The sequence below is a fragment of the Triturus cristatus genome, chromosome 4_2 (assembly GCF_964204655.1).
Source record: "Triturus cristatus chromosome 4_2, aTriCri1.1, whole genome shotgun sequence".
NCBI lineage: Eukaryota > Metazoa > Chordata > Amphibia > Caudata > Salamandridae > Triturus > Triturus cristatus.
This window is the reverse complement of record NC_140586.1, coordinates 763,214,727-763,228,641: the sequence shown is the minus strand read 5'-3', so window position 1 is coordinate 763,228,641 and position 13,915 is coordinate 763,214,727. Positions and strand designations below refer to the sequence as shown.

Sequence of the window (13,915 nt, the reverse complement as noted above, 5' to 3'; positions counted from 1 at the left end):
AACCCCAAATACACCGCCAGCCATACCCTCGATCCCATCTTCATGTCCAACAACAAAATCTGGACAGGCCACCATCACCCCGACTCCCACCACCTGCCAGAGCTGGACCACCATTAACGAGTCCCAATGGAAAGCCATCCTCAACACCACCACCCTCTACACATCTGATGATGTCAATGAAGCCACCACCCACTTATCAGAATGGATCACCACTAGCGCAAACACCATCACTCCCATCAAACCCCTTAGCAACAACAAAAGAACCAACGAGCAACCCAACTGGTTCACCCCGACCTCAAAGCTGAAAAACACACATGCAAACCTCTGGAGAGATGCTGGCAAACCAACAGAGAACCAGTCGATCGCACAGCATTAAAGACTGTGCTCAAATCCAGCCACCACGCCATCCGAGAAGCAAAGAAAGCCACAGTCACCACCCACGTCCAAGCCACCAACTGCACCAAAGACCCATTCCACATTGTCAGAGAATTATCTCCCCAAGACGCTGTTGAAAACACCATCCAGCCCTCTCAGTCAATTTGCAACTCACTCTCCTACTTCTTCCACATCAAGTTTGGCAACATCTACAAGAACTTTGAACCCCAACTACCACAGCCGGACCTCCCCACTCCTCCCATCACCCTCCTGCCATACCTCCTGACCGCTGAACAGAAACCACAAACTCCATCATGTCCTCCTTCCAGTCTCGAGCCCCAATAGACCCTTGCCCACACCATACCTTCAACCTCAGGACACAAAGTAATCAGATCCTCACTCAGCGTTCCGTTCTGCCACTTTCCTGGTATCCTAATAGCATGCTTAAGTCAAACTACTTCTGGAAAAACCCATAGGTGACCCTTCAGACCTCAAGACTACCGCCCCATTCTGCTCCTCCCCTTCTCAGCCAAGGTCTGAAGAAAGCCTTCAACCGCCAACTCACAGCCTACCTGGAATCCAACCACCCGTTCAACCACTCCCAGCCTGGCTTCCGCTCAAACCACAGCACTGAAACTGCCCTTAAAGCCACCATGAACGATGTCAGTACCAACCTTGACCACGGTGAGTCAGCAGCCCTGATCCTCCTCAACCTGTCAGCGGCCTTCAACACTGTCTCCCATCTCCTCCTCATCCAAAGACTCCACTTCATTGGCATCCACAACAATGCCCTCAAGCTACTATCCTCCATTCTCACTGGGCGCACTCAGACTATCCTCCTCCTACCGTAAAGCTTAGTTCCTAAAACCTCATCTGCTGCATACTCCAGGGCTCCTCACTCAGCCCCACACTGTTCAAAGTCTACATGAAGCTGCTGGCACTCATTGTTCCCAGCCTGAACATCATCCCCTATGCAGACGATACCTAGCTCATACTCTCCTTCTCCAAAGACATTAACACACCACTAGAGCAAACTTTAAGAATTCCATGACTGGATGAAAGCCAACTGCCTGAAACTCAACTCCAAGAAAACCAAAGTTCTCCATTTCATAAACCCCCTCTCTGTGGGACATTTCCTGGTGGCCCCCCACTCTTGGACCAGCTTCCACCATCCACACCCCCAATCTCGGTATCATCCTCAATAGCAAGCTCTCCATGATACTAGGGGTCAACTCGGTAGCCTCCACCTGCTTCAACACCCTCAGAATTCTCCCAAGGATCTTCAGATGGATCCCAACACACACCAGAAGAACCGTCACACAAGCCCTCATCACCAGTCGTCAGAAATGCCCTCAATGCAGGAACCACCACTCTCCTCCTCATGCGCCTTCAAAACATTCAGAACACTGCAGCAAGAATCATCCTCAACCTGCCCAGACGATCCCGCATCACCCCCCACCTCCGTAGACTTCACTGTCTCCCTGTCAAGAAGGGATGCCACTTCCAGCTGCTCAAGCATGCCTACAAAGCCCTCCACAACACAGGGCCAAAATACCTGAACAACCGCCTGACTTTACACCAGCCCACAAGACACCTGCAGTCGGCCTCCCTGATCCTTGCCACCATCCCCTGCATCCATCGCACCCGAGCCGGAGAACGCTCCTTCTCTCACCTTGCTGACAAGGCATAGAATGACCCCCTCACCTCCGAACCGCTACCACCCTCACCAAATTCAGGAGCAGCATCAAGACCTAGCTGCTCAAATAAGCCCCTCTGCACGCATCACCGGGATTACCCCCGGGGTGGTGACCACGCTTCTACAAATACTGATACATATATCAAAAGTAGAAAGATACAGAGGAGAGGGGCTGCTCAAGGTGACAATCTGAGTTGGGCTCCGGTAGCCCTTAATATCAAAGTCATGTGCCCTCAGAGTAAAGAACCACTCATACACTGCAGGATGCTGGGTAGATTTATTGTGGCAAGTGGAGCCTCACCAACGCGTTTTGGCTGTAGCCTTGATAACAGTAAGGGATAGCGGCTGATGCGACTATTTACATCGACATGGTCAACAACATAATAAAAAGACTCAAAACAGTGATGATTGAAAACAAAAGCCGACAGCAGCTGCCATTTGTAAATAGTCAGGATGACAATGAGTTATACATACATGTTCAGACAATAAAGAATACACTGTACACTCATGCCTCAAAGCAAATCATAGCAAGCATTATGACCAAATATACAGACATGTTATCAAATAACACTAAACAAATCTGTGGTGCTCTGCTTAGTACCGTGTGGTAATGAGAACTACTGGTAGCCAAAATAAGTGTTGCCAGGTGCTCCTGTGTGTGAGACTGTGACAGTACAATTGTGATCAGTCTGAAAGAAAGACTTTTAGCCAATCCAGAGCACAGCTCTGCAGGCTGGTTGCCTTGACACAGTCAAAAAGAATGTCATGGTCGACTGTATCAAAGCCCGCGGATAGCTCCAGGAGAACTAATGCTTGGGCCTGTCCTTTGTCTGCCAACTCTCTCATGCCATTGACTACTGAGGGTATGACAGATTCTGTAGAGTGTCCAGGATGGAAAACCGCTTGATGGGGTTACAAAAAGGAGGAGCATTCAAGAAACGAGCAGAGAAATTGGGCAATATGGGCCTCCAGAATCTTGTCTCAATAAGGGAGATTGGATGATAATTCTATAAAATAGAAGGATCCCCCTCAGCTTTTTTAACAGGAGTAGGACTATTGCTTCTTTAAATGTATGGGAAACCAAGCCCTGACTCAAGGACAAATTAATCATGGCCATCACCAAATAAGGAAACTCTGAAAAGAAGGAATTTTAAATCAACAGGGTACAAATGTCATTAGGAGAGCCAGATTTTTCCTTTGTCAACATCTTCAACAGGGCATGTCTTGTGATTAATGAAAATTCATTAAGATGAAATGGGTTTCTATCTTCCAAAGGAGTGGGGCTGAAGGTGGAGCAAGGAGGGCTGCTGTCTTTGATTAACCAAATATTTTTGATTAACCCCTTCCATGCGGGGCGGATTCCCCCGCTGTGCTGACCGTTACCTGCGCGGGCGTGGTCATGACGGAACGGTTCCGTCATGAGCACAGCTCAACCGACGCTCATGACGGAACCGTTCCGTCATGAGCGTCGAAGGGGTTAAAACAAATGAAAAGGCTTAGGCTCACAGTTCTCTTGCATTATGCAGTGGATTGTATCACACTGCAATTTTACATCAGATTACAGAGATATTACTACATAGATAGTTACAATAGTGTAGAGAACTGTGGCTATTTAAACTGCAGCAGAACTCACCTCTCAGGTTCATATAAAATCTATCTAGATTAGATATTAAAGAATTCATTTGAATGTCCAACCACAAACCAAATTGTGTTTGTAGAAAAAAAGTGAAAACACATGAACTATCATGATAAGGCAATCAGAGGAAAATAGTTTTTATTTCAACCCCTATACCAGTAGGATTTATTCACAGATGTATTTGGACGGTGAACCATTTTCTGTACTGATGTTGTATAAAAACAATGCAGCATATTTATAAAGATGAGACGCAGCACATCAAATCAAGTCACCTTGCTGCACGGCATGACAGGAAAGGGCAGGAATGTGCCATATTTAGCATAGTACGGTGCATTCCTGTCTTTTCCCAGCATTATCGCACAATGTGCTGCCTAGCGCTGAAGCATGCACCCTTGAACCATGGTGCAAGGGTGTCTGCATTGCAAGCAGGATTATTTTTGTGCAGGAAGGGATATCTTCCTGCACAAAAAGAATCCCCAGAGGCATTTTTCCTCTTTCTTTGTGTACTGCAGAAGACGGAGAAAGAGGAAATAACGAGGAGAAATAAAGATAGTTCTCCTCTTTGTGCATCACCTGGTGAGGTGTAGCATGTTATCGCATTCACTTATGGTAAATCTGGGAATGTGTCAAAATCATGGGTGTTGCGTGGGAACACTCACGTACCATCCATGGAACTCCTCCCTGGGGCAGAGTACCGCAACATGGTGATTTGTGCTGCGTTGTGTTACTCTGGATTTATCAGCCAATCAAGGCCATGCAAGGTGGCCTTCAGTGACTTGATAAATCGTACTTAGTAGTTGTGTTGTGCAAGCACCCCATTGTGTGGTGCAAGTGCAATGCAACTACTTGAAGAACAGGGCCCCCATGACCTGGCAATATTGTGAAAGTATGGGTGACTGTGCAGCATTCCATGGATTTATTTTAAATCTTATTCCTCCAAACGTTTTCATAGGTGCTGATTTTCCATGGTGGAAGAAAACATACTTCTGGATTTGTGGCATGTCTATGACTCCCGCTGTGAAATTAACCAAAGAACAGCAAGCAGAATTGGACAAGAAACTTACCAGCATAGTGGAAAAGCCACTTTGGAGGAGAGTTTGTAATATTAATATGATCATCCTTCTGACTATTAATATTTTTCTCTGGGGATATTTTGGATGATGAGCTAAATATTCAAATTGTGTTGCAAAACAAATTCTTGTCACATTTTACCCATCATTATTCATGGACTTGAATACTGGGGCCTGATTCACAAATGTAAACATAATTTTTCATGTAAGTTTACAATTCTTTGCTAGTCACATTGGACGAATGTACGACCATTACGTTTATTGAGTAGCAAATGCGGAAAATTGCGACTCACAATTTGTGACTCTCTAAACTTAATATACAACAGTGTCTCAGACACTGTTTGCGATTCCCAATGGGCTCGCAAATTTCATGCCTCATGAATATTACAAAGGCTGTCGCAATTTGTGACCCCATTGGGAATGGCTAGCACTCCCAGGGATGGTGGCCTGCTGGGGTCAGCAGACCACCATGTCTTTTTTTAATAAAGCTGTTGTTTTTTTTTTTTAAATGCAGCCTGTTTTCCTTAAAGGAAAACGGGATGCATTTAAAAAGTAAAAATCAAACTTTTCAATTTCATTTTTTAAGGGCAGGTAGTGGTCCCTGAGACCACAGCCTGCTCTTAAAAAATATTTGCAAACACATCCACAAAGGGAAAGGGGTCCCCTGGGGACCCCTTCCCGTTTGCGAGTGGCTTACCACCCTTTTTAAAAGGGTGGTAAACTGCGAGTATTTTACGACTGCAAATGCGGTTTCAAAACAATCATACTTAGGTTTGAGACCAGAGATCTTCTTCAATGTAAGTAATTGTCCTCCAAAAGTAGCCTATGAAAAAATATATCCGTTAATGTACGCCGATGACGTAGTGATTTTCAACCTTACCCCGCTGGGCTACAGACAAATATAGACTCACTCACTACATATACAGAAATACATTTCCTACAGGTAAATATTTCTAAAACAAAGGTAGTTCCCTTTAGGGGTCTGTAATGCCACCTCCACTATAGTTGGCAACTAGACGGCACTAGAATTGAGGTGGTAAAATCATACACCTATCTCGGGCGTGTCTTTTCTCAAACTTTAGAAGTGCATTCTCATCTTAATCACATGAACCAAAAAGCAGAAGCACACATTTACCCCTTAAGAAAATGTTACAACTATTAAGCAAGAGGCATTTTCAAACACTTTTTGAAATATACAGGGCCAAAATTGCACCAACAATAACCTACGCCATAGAGTATATCCTTTTAGCCAGATGGAACGCTCTGCATATCAGTGAAGGTAAATTTCGCACAAATTAATGTTATTAAGTCAAGCTGTCCCAGTACAGATTCTTCTATTGGAATTTGTCATCACAAGTGCATTTTCAATGGCCTTAGACAATACAATTAGATGGGCTTTCAAACTTCTGCATGCAGAAGAAGGCTCATTAAGGGCCCTATTGAGATATGAAAGCTTTAGTGCAGGGAATAAACAAAACACATTTCAAACAAACCTTAAGACTACCTACGCCCCTTCCCGATAGTGAGTCGCAAAACTCATTTTGCTAATTGGTCAAATTTACGGATTCGCAGAATGAGGTTTGTACATGGCCATGCCCTAAATTGTGGTCGCAAACGAGCTGATTGCCCGTTTGCAAATGCAATTTAGGGTCGTACATCTGGCCCAAAGTGATTTACGAGTAGTAACTTTCCGAGTCCAGAGTCTCTGCACATAAAAATGTATATTTTTTATGTGCGGAGACTCCGCACTCCTAAAAATACTACTCCTAAATCCCTCTGTGAATAGCAAATAATCATAAACTTACATGAAAGACTAAATTTACCATTGTGAATCTGATCCTTGTTGCATACTTGACTACATTGTATTTGTTTCGTTAATGTTTCTTTACTCTATTCATTATGTGCTCTGTTTGGTGCAACTCTACATCTACCTTGACTACTTTTAAATGGGCCAGCCAGTGAATGATGTCATAGTAGATCTAATAACATCAGCAGGTATCATCAAACATATAAACATTTCAGAATTCCTTTTGCTGGTGATTGTTAGATACGTAGTACTGGCAAAGATAACTCTTTTTGCTCTATATTAGATGAGCTCTTTAAATGATTCTGTTATGCTTTACAGTACACAATTTTATCTTCCGACTTTAGAGGAAACCTACCATGGAAGTCTATTTTTCAGTAAAACTCTCCATTGTTTGGGCTTCAGAACCTCATAAGCTCAAAATGTTAAGCCAAAGTTGCTAGAAGGAATAAAAGTAACTCAAGTGACAACTATGTTTGTGGAACACAACAAGAGCTCTTCCCTTTTTGCAGTCCTTCCCTCGAGCATTCCTTTTTAGTTGAAATGATTTGCCTTACAAAGCTTCACTTTTTAGTACGTGAAATATTCTTTTAAAAGTGGACCATGTTATATAAAGACTGTAAAGAATAGATTGCCTATTGATATGACTAAACATGTTGAATTTTTCCACTCTGACTGAGTGCACATATTTGTGAAGGACATATTGAAGTGTGAACGATGAATTACTATTTTATGGATGCACTTTGTTGTAAGTATTGAAATAGTAAGAGAAATTGTGTTTTAAATATTGGTCAATCTTTATAAGGGCCTTGGGTCTAATAAACAAATTTAGTATTAATTATGCCAGTTCAATAGCTTTGCCTTTGTTGCTTAACTCATCATTTACATACAATAATTCTCTAATTTAATGTTCTAAGGAGTGTGAGATTGGAAACAGGGCCTGGTCCCATATCTAATACTCCTTATCAGCATCTTCTTGTGTGTTAATGTGCTACACTTACACATAGCAATGGCCAGACCTCATCTTTATAAATACGTCATGGTTTTGTGCATTGTATTATATATGAATGGTCACAAACTCACCTTTTAAATGGGTTTTATTAACCATACAATAAAGATTAATTTAAAAACCCACTGTCCAAGTAATAGGTAAACAAAACACAGTTCTTACACACACAAAACAATAACATCACTATAAATGTATTAATCCGCACAACAAACACAGTGCATAAAAATGACGTCACCATCAATGTTGTAGAAATTAAATGCTATTGTGCTGTCACCATAAGCAACATGTAGACACAAGAATTAAAAATATCATAGCAACATGTTTTTGAACCTCTCAGAATTCAGGGATCTATTTAGTCAATCCACCCCAGTTTTAAACATTGTCAGTGATCAAAGTGCATAGTGGTGTGTAGTGATCACGCTACACAGTGAGTATAATAAATTCCTTTATTCAGAACAGCTTGACCCATTAGCCTCCTCACCACTCTGCTCGTCTCTAACCCTCATCACCAACCCTCTCACATTCTATGTTCCATATTCTACAAGCAACATTTTACATGCACACTACACATTCCCCCTTCCATAATCTTACACTAGAATTATTAGATGGAAACAGATATCATCAAATGTTCAGATAGAATGTTTACACTAACCAACAATTATTGTACATCGTATTCAGAAGCAAACAACTATGATCAAATTCAAAATCATCCAAAGCTTTGCGACGCATTGATACCCTTTTAGGACGTTTGACTGCAATGTTTGTTTGAAGACCAATGGACTCTGGGGAAATAGAAACAGGAACTCCAGTAGAAGAATCAGCTATGTCTAAATCAACTGGAGAAACTCTTCCTTCACCTGAAGGTTTCAGCTCGTTAGTTAAATTGTCATTGGCGTTATGATAATAATCCTCAGCATTGTCATTATTGCACTAGTTTCACTGAAGGAGTGCAGTGGGGTATGAGCTGTGCAAAGTTAAGTGGTCATGTAATTAAGGACAATATCTTAGTGAGACAATATCTTAGTGAGACAATGCTCAAAGAAAAATTGCAGAAGGACCCCCCTACGTTGTCAGAACAGTGTAAACATAGTCAACACTTTTAACAGAATGCATAATCAACCTCCTGAGCAATAGTCACATATAATTTAACAACAATTAATTCACCCAGTAGTGTTCTTGAATGTTTCTTCTTTGTGTTATATTCCAAGTCTTGTATAAGTCAGTTCACTCTTCAGTTCTTCTTCACAACACAGAAAGCCTTAATTTGAGCCTTTGAGGGGGCAAAATGGCAGGAATACATAGTATATTACGGCAGAGCTATTGATGACTGTTTTCTTATATGGACAGGTAGCGATACACATTTACTTGATTTCTTTGACTATATGAATAACAATGCTTTTAATTTGTCATTTACTATGACTTTGTATTCCTGGATGTTGAATTAAATGTGGCTGATGATAAGATTAGTAGTACATTACATAGGAAGAGCTCATCTTGCAATTCTATTCTGCTCGTGACTGGTGCCAACCCTAAAGTACAAGTTAATGTTATCCCGTATGGCAAACTATACAGAGCCCGTAGAAACTGTAGAATTAATGATGACTTTGCAGAGTGTGCCAATGATATCGATTCACGTTTTCTTGCGAGAGGATATGATAAAAACATTATACATAAGGTTATGAGTAGAGCGTCCAAATTGCCCAGAAATCTAAAGTTAAAAAAGATACCATCAACTCCCTTCCGTTGAGACTATTGACCAGTTACCATCCTTGATCAAATAAAATCTTTAACATTTTGCAAAAAGATTGTTATTTATTGACATCTGATCCAACCTTAGGTTCATTTATTACTAAATATCCAAGCATTACTTATCGCAAAGGGAGAACTTTGCATAGACTTATCAGCCCCAGTTATCCGAGAATGCAAACACGTGAGGTCACATTGCTACACAAATTAAATATAGGATCATACAGATGTGGTAACTGTAGCATGTGAAAATTTGCAACACATGGTAAACTTGACTTTCAATACAATGGATCAAGCAAATATCAAATAAGGCAACATATTGACTGTTCAACCAAGTTTGTTGTATAAGACCATATCGCAGAGCATTTTAGGGCTCTCAAAAACCTAGATTCAAAATATCCAATCATGATCCATGCTCTTGAATGTCCTGCACAGAGCAAGCAATTGTAATTTATTTTTCACAGTATCAAATCAATACCAAGTGACATAGAAGGTGGAAATAGAGAAGTGAAGGTCTGGCAACGTGCAGCCCGTTGGATTTTTGTCCCCATATGTTATCGAAGGGGACGCCTATAATTGCAATTTTAATATGCGTTGCTATGTCTTTTTTGTTTATACACGAGTCTTCTTTGTCCCTTTTTCTGAATCGATGGGACGTGTATATGTCATCCCTGTATATAAATTCTTTCATCACATTTTTCTTATTTTGCTTTCCTTCTTCTTTCCCTACTCCCTCTCTAAACATGCATGTATGTGTTGGACTACTAAGTGATACAGACGTTATTCCGTCTGGTAGGATGGAACCTTCTGATTAGAAACGCTCTCACCTAGTGCTAGTGTCTTATGATATGGTTTTAATTAACAACGCATTACCTTAATGAGGTTGAGGTAATGCTATTTTGAATATGCTCAATTAGGAAGAAATGCTCTCACTGAGCATTTGGGTTTTTATATTTTTTTGGCTGCCTATAAACATATGGAGTATTTTATTTATATGGTGTTTTGTATACCCAACCGTTTTTTCAATTAATTATAGGGCATAGACTGACCCCGTTTTATTTTCTCATGCCTTGCTGATATTGGTTTTTATTACGTACTGAATTTCGAAATATGTATTAGAAACATGTCCAAGACTCATTTTTTTGTTTCTACCTTAATGCTATTTTACTACTTTAAAATGGCGCCCGCTTTGGAGCTGGTAACTAAAGTGCATAAATAGTCACTTCAAAATGGCGCGGGTGCAACACACCAGTATTGATGAGTACAGGCCCCAGCTAGGCCCGCAAGTACAAAGGGTTCGCCCTTCTGTGTACGAAGTACTAGAAGGAAATTGGCACGGAAACTGCAAATACAAAGACAAAGTTTATTAACCTTCAAAGGTGGTTCTACAACCTGCGCAACACTCTACAGTATTGCACAGAATAGCACGAAGAACTTGTGCACATGGTCCCCTTTTATACACAATAGGGGGGCTCATAAGTAGGCGGATACATCATGAAGCAAGATTTATGGTCTTATATGGACATGTTCAGTGCATAATCAACACATGGGTGGAGTTAACGTTTCCTGAGACCCGCGAAAACACATTCGAGTAAAGCCTAATTAGTGACAGATGTGGTCAGTTCTGAACATGCACTAAACGCACAAAGGAGCTATTTATAGACTGTTGCTAGGCAGCTCTCGGGAGTGGCTAATGAAGAGGTAAGACTCTTCACGTGCAGAGCACGTGGTTTCGTGGCCATACAAGATGGCGGATGGCTAAACAAAAATGGAGTCTGAACATTAGTCAATATAAAGCAGAAAACGTAATTCAGACATGTACAGCACATGTCTTCAGTGAATGCTTAATCATATCGCTATTTTATTTACAACAGACGACCCTTTCAGCATTTGCTGAAGACATTCGGCTTGCTAAGATAATCAAGATAATCATCATTTATATCGATTCTCATCATGTCGGTTATTTCTTTGTTTATGCTCTTTTGATAGGTGGTATTGGCAACAGCTTTCTTATCGGGGATACAGAATGAAACTCTTAGAGAACATATCATAGGACCACATTGAATACACATACAACATGTGACCAAAATTGCTACAATAATACATAGACCAGCAAGAACTTTCCATCCCCATGTGGTAATTAAGGTCCAAAACCATCCAGAAAAGGTCCAAGTGCCATTTTCTGTATGAATGTCAGCAGCAATTTTATGCAATTTATTAATAGCTTGATAAACTGATGGTGTGTGATCAGGGATGAACACACAACAACTACTTCCTATAATTCTACATGCTCCACCTCTATCTGCTAACATAACATCTAATACCATACGATTCTGTAATGTAACAATTCTAGTGATCTGCAATTCTTCCGTTATGTTCCCGAGAGCAGCAGCAGTTTGATTCTTCACAGCCTCTACAACCCTAGTTAATCGTCGAACCTTCCTACTATTCAGGGCAGCTCCAACAAAGAAAAACAGTCCTAAATTAAAATCAATATACTGTTGCAAACTGGTATCCGTCTGGTCAACGTCATCAACAGATAGAGTGCATTTATACCTATTTACGGTTACGTTGTTTAATAACTTCAAATCTTTATGATAAGACGCAGATGCTAAGAATACAGGGGGTAGTAAAAAGGCCACATAACATACCCCGGACCATCCGGCAGGCAAACAATAGTAACCTTTATTACCACACACAAAATAGGTATTGTGGGAGGCCAGAAATGTACTATTATTTAATCCGTCTATATTCAGTACAACAATGCAATCACTGACACCAACAGGAATATGACCAACGCTTTGGATACACATGTCCGCTTGGGCTTGTGCCACTGAAATTACAAATTTCTCGTTTCCATTAGTGTCTCTAGTATTCGTAAAGATGTAGGGAATTGATTCATTGTCTGGTCGATATTCTTCCCATTCCCATATTGTTCCATTGGCTTGTGGGTAGCCTTCTTTATCCTGATGACACTCTTTGTTAAGTCTGAAGAGTAATCGTCCCACTGTAGGCTTTCGTGTGGCAAAAAGCAAAGTGTACCATGCTCTACAAGAACCGTTATGGGAGAAAGGGAGAGGTATAAATGGTGTTCCCCCTTTCTTCTGATGGGCTGGCATCATACCACAGATCCAACAGTTTGTAGCATTTGTAGCAACGTGGGTATGATGCAGCATCTGGATGAAAGTATTATTCAGATAGGACTGGCGATGCTTCAATTCTTGGTATGGAAGAGTGTAAAAGTAGTGTTCCTCAGGCACCGGAGTAGACACAACAAGCAACTCACAGGCAGGAATTACATCCTCAACAAACCACGTGGTTATAGCAGCAATTGCCATAGCAACAATGAAACCTATCGCGCAAAAAAAATTCTTCTTCTCCATTTTCAAACAAATGTCAATATCTTCCTGAAACTAAAAAGGTTGTCAGAACTCTTCCCCCTAGGCAGCGGTTGATTTCTTCACCATCGGGCCAAGACGGGTGTCGCTACGCTAATGCAGGGCTGATCCCCCCCCTTGTCTCATTGACTCTCCGTTTCACCAACCCAGGGGCTGCTCTGACAACGTATTTTGATACTCAGAAATTCACTTCCTCGGTCTGAGGTGATATCTTCTTACTCCAGGGGTCGCTTGGTCCGGGAAGAGCTCCTCGTCCGGGTCCACAGCATGGCCTTTCTTCGCAGTTAGGATTTCTCGATGGTCGGTCAATACAGCAGGCTCCACCAATCCGGGTGGCACTCTACGACAATGTATAGAGTGGATCCAATTTTTGCGGTTGGAGACCCGGACAGCCGTTCTCGTTGCAAGCAAGACCTGCTCGGGACCGCACCAACTCGGCTCTAGACTGCTCGTCCTCTCAAACGATTTCACCAAAACAAAATCTCTGGGCCGGAGATCATGGCCTTCACCTGTGGACCGGTCAGGGAGCGCTTCTCGAACCTGTTGATGAATAGAGACCAACTTATCGGTTAAATAATCACTCATCATTACACAAGGTACATCATACACTGACTTTGGTTTTGGTGGGCCCCAAATGTTCATCGGACGTCCAAACACGATCTCATATGACGTGAGACCGGTTCGAGAATACGGCACTGATCTGATTGACAATAATGCTAGAGGTAAAGCATCCGGCCAAGTCAGAGAAGTGGAAGCTTGTATTTTCGCTATCTTAAGCTTCAGAGTGCCGTTGTACTTCTCAACCAATCCCGCAGACTGAGGGTGAAACACTGCGTGGAATTTCTGGGTGATTCCCAATCCTTTCAGGACATACTTGATAACGTCTGCTATAAAATGAGGTCCGTTATCACTCCACAACAATCTACAAACACCATATCGAGGGAAGAACTCCTTCAATAACACCTTGTCTGTAGTAATTGCAGTATTGTCTTTCGTAGGGTATGCCTCAATCCATTTGCTGAAGGCGCAAACCACTACTAGGACATACTTCAGATTATTACAGCGTTCAAGCTGCATGTAATCCATTTGCAAAACTTCAAAAGGTGCAGTGGGTGTTGCAAATCCTCCTGCTGGAGTTTGTGTCTCTTTTCCTGGATTGTACTTCAGGCAAATCATACAAG

General features: G+C 41.7%; 1 protein-coding gene across 4 annotated transcripts in view; it reads left to right on the top strand.

Annotated features, from left to right (window-relative positions):
- LOC146835006 (sodium/glucose cotransporter 4-like) overlaps window positions 1-7,419 on the top strand; it is a 736,053-nt gene extending 728,634 nt beyond the window's left edge. For all 4 annotated transcript variants that reach the window (XM_085602666.1, XM_085602670.1, XM_085602669.1 and 1 more), the window contains one exon: window positions 4,660-7,419. In XM_085602666.1, the coding sequence (XP_085458792.1) occupies window positions 4,660-4,868 (209 nt within the window). In that variant the 3' untranslated portion in view covers window positions 4,869-7,419. The remainder of the gene's footprint in view (window positions 1-4,659) is intronic.
- Window positions 7,420-13,915: the final 6,496 nt, after the last annotated feature.